Source organism: Octopus sinensis, linkage group LG11 (assembly GCF_006345805.1).
Source record: "Octopus sinensis linkage group LG11, ASM634580v1, whole genome shotgun sequence".
Classification (NCBI taxonomy): domain Eukaryota; kingdom Metazoa; phylum Mollusca; class Cephalopoda; order Octopoda; family Octopodidae; genus Octopus; species Octopus sinensis.
The window spans coordinates 25,727,962-25,734,578 of NC_043007.1; the positions used below are offsets into that span (position 1 = coordinate 25,727,962).

Here is a 6,617-nt window from a genome sequence, read left to right on the forward strand (position 1 = left end):
ATGATGGCCAAAGAGTGTGGAAACAAACAAGCAGCAAAAGAATGTAAGAAGGGAGAGAAACTGCATGGTAAAAGCGGAAAAGGTTCCGAAAAATTTGTTATAAAATTCCACGACTGGCTTATGTTAATCTAGAAAAAACTAAGAGCCGCTTTAGCCAAGTACGATACCATAAAAATGGGGTTATACCAGCAGTCTACTTAAGAAGAGTAGTGCTGTCTTAGATGCGCCCCATTTCTTACGAACATTTGGAAACAATTAGCAAGCCGCTGGAGAAAGCGGATCTATTAACGCGAAAAGATTCCTGGCCGGTAAGAAATACATACATGAAAAGGTTTTCCAACAATCGTCTTACCTTCCGAAAGAAAAGAAAGCCAAAAGGAGCGTCCAGGTAAAATGGGGAAATTCAAACTACCCATGGCCATATGCACGAATTCGAGCCCTAGGCGGACACCGAGTAAGCAAGCACCGATTGATTATATTGAATTTATTTCTTGTGTAACAGATACAAACCGGTTCGATCGCGACATGCCACCGAATCATCCGATGCAGGATGATTCGTATTGGTACGTCCAAGTGCCGGACGTCACCTACATCAATATTAATGAAGCTGTTCGATCCAATGATGAGAAGTCGCTGAAAACCGCCTTCGAGCTAGGCACCCCGGTCGACACGAAAGACAAATATTTCAAAACGCCGTTGATGGTTGCTGCTTCACAAGGAAACGTAGATCTGGTTAAAATGCTTCTTGAGAAACGGTAAGCAAAAGCTTTATTATGAGTCCAATAAGTTATACATCAATTTTCTATCAACGGAGGGTCAGTCTAATCAACTATACTCCTTTACTATAGCTTTACTAAGATCTTTGTCATTTGACCGACAGATTTAAAAAATAATTTTTTGTAACTAAACACTTTCCATCTTCGGACACTGGTAGAATGTGTCATATAAAACATCTTTTACTCTTGGCATTTTCTGAGAAAAACTTATATTTACGAAGTTATTTCACGTTAAAGTAGTCCTATTTCGGTAATTTCAACCAATCAATGACGTGTTTTCAGCTGAATAAAATTACTGCTGTTGTTTGTCAATAATAACTATTGGTGGTGTATATTTCGTTTGTCACTGTTATTTATGGCAACCCTAATCCTAAAACCCTCACCCTAACCCTAACCCTAAAACCTTAACCCTAAAACCCTAACCCTAAAACCCTAACCCTAAAACCCTAACCCTAAAACAACTATCATACATGTATGATGACTATCATACATGTTCTTTGTTTTTCATTCACCACAACAATGTCCGGTTTCCGATGTCTCGTCAGGTGATCGCACTGAATCATTGTATCCCACAGGATTTTCCAATTCTCATTCTCAGTGACTCCTTCTGAGGTTTTCTCATATTACGTGTTTGCTCTTTGTAGGCCGTGGAGCTCCCAATGGATCATTCTTGCCACATTGTCATGGCGTCTTTTCTATTCGCGTTGTGCCAATTTCGGACATTCGCTAATGATGTGCCATACCGTTTCACCCCTCTCACCACACATTCTGCATTTGTCGTTATCGGTAGTGTTGTCTATTCTGCACTTTACATTGTTGGTCCTTAATACTTGTCCTTGAGCTGCGCATATAAGTGTTTCTGTCTTTATCTTCAGGTCACTCACCCTCATCCATAGCCACCGCTTTTCTGTATCTGTCATGGCATTCATATCTCTTGTAAGCTGTCCATATATTTTTCTTTCCGTGTTGTTTCTTTATTATTGTTGTTGTTGTTGTTGTTGTTATAAGGCAGCAAAATCCTTAGCAGCATTTCGTCCGTCTTTACGTTCTGAATTCAAATTTGGGGTTGATAAACTAAGTACCAGTAAAACACTGGGGTCAATGTAGTCGACGAGTCCCCTACCCCAAATCTCAGGCCTTGTGCCTATATTAGAGGGGATTATTGCTATTATTATTATTATTTTATTATTATTATTATTATTATTAAGTGAGAGAGCAGTGCATGCCATCAAAGTGACACTGGGATAAGATATACGAAGCCCTGTATACCCATCATGACTACCCGTCTGATAAGGCTACACCAGGCACATGCATCACAACCATATGTGCGCGACATGGGGATCTCATATCAAGATGTACAGCGCATGACCTTGCAGATAGGGCCCAGGTAGAATTTTCTTCTGGTCGAGTAGCCCATCCCACTCAAAAGGTACCTGAATAAGGGTTGTTTAAGGATGTTGAATGAAACACTCATATTTCCAAAGGTGAATTATCCAAACCCCCAAGAATTCCTTTCAACACACGGCTATGAGGCTCCCCCACTACTTCTGCTCGTGATCAGAGATGCTCATATCGTCAGCCACTAAGGGACATAGTCAACTGGTTAAGGTCAAACAACTGACAAGCAAATCTGTGGTATTGAGCAGAATATTTGCTGTAGCCCATCTTTTATACCAAGACAAAACAATGTACATGATAACACTTCCAATCAGTTAAGATCAGAAGCCATGAGAGCCACTGCCTGTTACTGCATCAGGACATTGTACTGCAACGGGGCATCTTTTACTGCATCAGCATATTTATTATTATTATTATTATTATTGTGGTGGTGAGCTGCCAGAATCATAAGCACGCTGGACGAAATGCTTAGTGGCATTGCGTCTGTCCTTACGTTCCGAACTCAAATTCCGCCGAGGTCGACTTTGCCTTTCATCCGTTTAGTGTCGATAAAATAAGTACCATTGGGACGCTGGGGTCGATGTAATTGACTAGACCCCCTCCCCTAAAATTTCAGGCCTTGTGCCTTTGGTAGAAAGGATTATTATTGTTGTTGTTGTTGTTGTTGTTGTTGTTGTTGTTATTAGCCGGGCGAAATGCTTAGCGGTATTTCGTCTGCCGCTACGTTCAGAGTTCAAATTCTGCCGAGGTCGACTTTGCCTTTCATCCTTTTGGGGTCGATTAAATAAGTGCCAGTTATGCACTGGGGTCGATATAATCGACTTAATCCGCTTGTCTGTCCTTGTTCGTTCCCTCTGCGTTTAGCCCCTTGTGGGTAATAAAGAAATAGGTATTTCGTCTGCCGTTACGTTCTGGGTTCAAATTCCGCCGAGGTCTGTCCTTGTTCGTTCCCTCTGCGTTTAGCCCCTTGTGGGTAGTAAAGAAATAGGTATTTTGTCTGCCGTTACGTTCTGAGATCAAATTCCGCCGAGGTCGACTTTACCTTTCATCCTTTCGGGGTCGATAAACTAAGTACCAGTTGAACACTGTGGTCGATGTAATCGACTTAATCCCCTCTGCCAAAATGGCTGCCTTTGTGGAAAAATTTGAAACAATTATTATTATCATTATTATTATTATTATTATTATTATTATTATTATGAACCCTAAGAAATTTTGATATCACAAACTGAACTACGGAGACTCTTTAAATGAATTATTCCTTGCCGTTTAAACAGTCAATACCCAATCCCTTCTCTCAGATATTTTATTATTTTCGCCATTTCACTTAATGATCTTTTTGTATCTCTCTATAGAACACCGATATGAGATTTTATAGAATAATTTATATTTGCAATATTACTTCGTTCTCACAAATTATTTTTTTTTGTATATGAAATTTACACATTTCATATTAATGTATATTTATATAGATTTTTTTATTGCTATTATTAAGCTTCAATTTTAGGTTAATATATTTCATCCGTATTCATATATTTCCATCATGCATGCATGTATGTATGTATGTATGTATGTATGTATGTATGTATGTATGCATGTATGTATGTATGTATGTATGTATGTACGTACGTACGTACGTACGTACGTATGTATGTATGTATGTATGTATGTATGTACGTACGTACGTACGTATGTATATGTATGTATGTATGTATGTATGTTCAATGCTTTCATCATAATTAATTCTTTTTTAATATTTCCTTTGTGTAAGCGACAAGCTGGCAGAAACGTTAGCACGCCGGGCGAAATGCTTAGCGGGATTTTGTCTGCCGTTACGTTCTGAGTTCAAATTCCGCCGAGGTCGACTTTGCCTTTCATCCTTTCGGGGTCGATAAATTAAGCACCAGTTACGCACTGGGGTCGATATAATCAACTTAATCCGTTTGTCTGTCCTTGTTTGTCCTCTCTGTGTTTAGCCCCTTGTGGGTAGCAAAGAAATAGGTATTTCGTATGTCTTTACGTTCAAATTCCGCCGAGGTCGACTTAGAAATTTCATCCTTTCGGGTTCGATAAATTAAGTATCAGTTATGCACTGGGGTCGGTATAATCGACTGGCCCCCTCCCAAAAAATTTCGGGCCTTGTGCCTAGAGTAAAAAAGAATTTATTTTAAGGCGGTAAGCTGGCAGAAACGTTAGCACGCTGGACGAAATACTTAGTGGTATTTCGTCTGTCTTTACGTTCTGAGTTCAAATTCTGGTGAGGTCGGCTTTGACTTTCATACTTTCGGGCTCGATAAATTAAGTACCAGTTGCGTTCTGGGGTCGGTCTCATCAATTGGCTCCCTCCCCAAAAATTGTGCCTTGAGTAGAAAAGAATATTTCCCTTGTAATATTGTCAATCCTACATTTTTTTCTCCAACTTTGTAGAATTAGATTTTTATGGACAATTCAGTTTACGTTCGCAAAGTCATATTCCTAATGTTATACATGTGTATACATACAGGAGTGGCTGTGTGGTAACTAGCTGGCTTACCAACCACATGATTCCGGGTTCAGTCCCACTGCGTGGCACCTTGGGCAAGTGTCTTCTACTATAGCCTCGGGCTGATCAAAGCCTTGTTAGTGGATTTGGTAGAGGGAAACTGAAAGAAGCCCGTCGTATATGTGTGTGTGCGCACGCGTTTGTGTGCGCACGTGTTTGTGTGCCTGGTTTTTCCTCCTACATCGCCTGGCAACCGATGCTGGTGTGTTTACGTTCCCGTAACTTAGCGATTCGGCAAAAGAGACCAACTGAATAGGCTTACAAAGAATAAGTCCTGGGGTCGATTTGCTGGACTAAAAGCGGTGCTCCAGCATGGCCGCAGTCAAATGCCTGAAACAACGAAAAATATTAAAGAATACATACATGCATATATATATACACGCATGCTTGCATACATACATACAGACACACATACATACATACATACATACGCATACATACATACATACATACATACATACAAACATACAATAATACCAAATAAACATACAATAATACCAAATAAACATGTCTAACCAAATAAACATACAATAATACCAAATAAACATGTCTAACCGTTGTCGGTAATAGAAACTCAATGGAGGACAACACGGAAGCAATGAGAATGCAAGGTACAAAAGTTTCACAGCGAAAAACATATACAAATATAGAAGAACAACAAAAGTATATTTCCCATCTTCAGCTGCCTAACGGATATCATTATCGTCTCGACACCTTGGTAACGTCATTCAATACAACAGCGTTGACAGCTTTGAAATATAATAGCTTCTTTCGGATTCTGTTGCTTAAATCCCCTTTCGTTCCTAGTTGCCTTCTTCCTTCCTCGTCATCTCTTTCATCTTCTTTATACAGTGCCAGTGTCAGTACAATAGACAACTTCAAGTGGACGCCGCTTCATCATGCGTGTCACGGGGGTCAATTAGAAGTGGTAAGGATGCTCGTCGAACGTGGAGCAGACATCAACGCCCGAGCATTGAACGGTGGAACGCCACTGACCAGAGCCATTGAAAGTTCCGCTTTCGACGTGGTTCAATACCTTATTGAAAAGGGTGCCAAACTTACGACAGAAACACGTAAAGGTAAGCAAATTTCTGTTTATAGAAAACAAAAAAAAATAATAGTAAGCGTATCACTTAGGTTGACGAGGGAGGGATGACCTTCCTTTGTAAATACCATAAGGATTCTACTTTCACTTTCCTTTTAGAGGTGCCAATTCTTGGATTGCTGCCATGCCATGGCACAGCTTTCAAGAGATTCTTACTCTTTCGTACTTATACCAAAATTTTGTCTGGGGTTTATATTATTGGCTAATCTCAAATGATTGTCACTAAGGCTTCCAATAATTTAGATGGGTACATTGAGGGTTTCTCTCTCTCTCTCTTTCTCTCTCTCTCTTTCTCTCTCTCTCTCTCTCTCTTTCTCTCTCTCTCTCTCCTTCTCTCTCTTGTAATTGTTTTAATTAGTTTATTTATTTTATGAACTCAAACCTGCTTAACAAGCAGTAAGGATCCCTCCTACTTCGAGGTGAAAGGAACATAGTTGAAAATCCTTAGGATGGTCATTTGACTGTGGTCATGCTGGAGTACCGCCTTTAGTCGAGCAAATGAACCCCAGGACTTATTCTTTCTAAGCCTAGTACTAATTCTATCGGTCTCTTTTGCCGAACCCCTAAGTTACGGGGACGTAAACACACCAGCATCGGTTGTCAAGCGATGTTGGGGGGACAAACACAGACACACAAACATATACACACATACACATACATATACACATATATACGACGGGCTTCTTTCAGTTTCCATCTACCAGATCCTCTCACAAGGCTTTGGTCAGCCCGAGGCTATAGTAGAAGACAGTGGGACTGAACCCGGAATCATGTGGTTGATAAGCAAGCTACTTAC

At 40.1% G+C, this 6,617-nt stretch overlaps 1 protein-coding gene across 1 annotated transcript in view; it reads left to right on the plus strand.

Annotated features, from left to right (window-relative positions):
- Positions 1-332: 332 nt before the first annotated feature.
- The window catches only part of LOC115217549 (ankyrin repeat and EF-hand domain-containing protein 1-like), a 25,155-nt gene continuing 18,870 nt past the window's right edge, over positions 333-6,617 (plus strand). The window contains exons 1-2 of the mRNA XM_029787279.2: positions 333-755; positions 5,569-5,795. Coding sequence (XP_029643139.1) covers positions 394-755; positions 5,569-5,795 — 589 coding nt within the window. The 5' untranslated portion in view covers positions 333-393. The remainder of the gene's footprint in view (positions 756-5,568; positions 5,796-6,617) is intronic.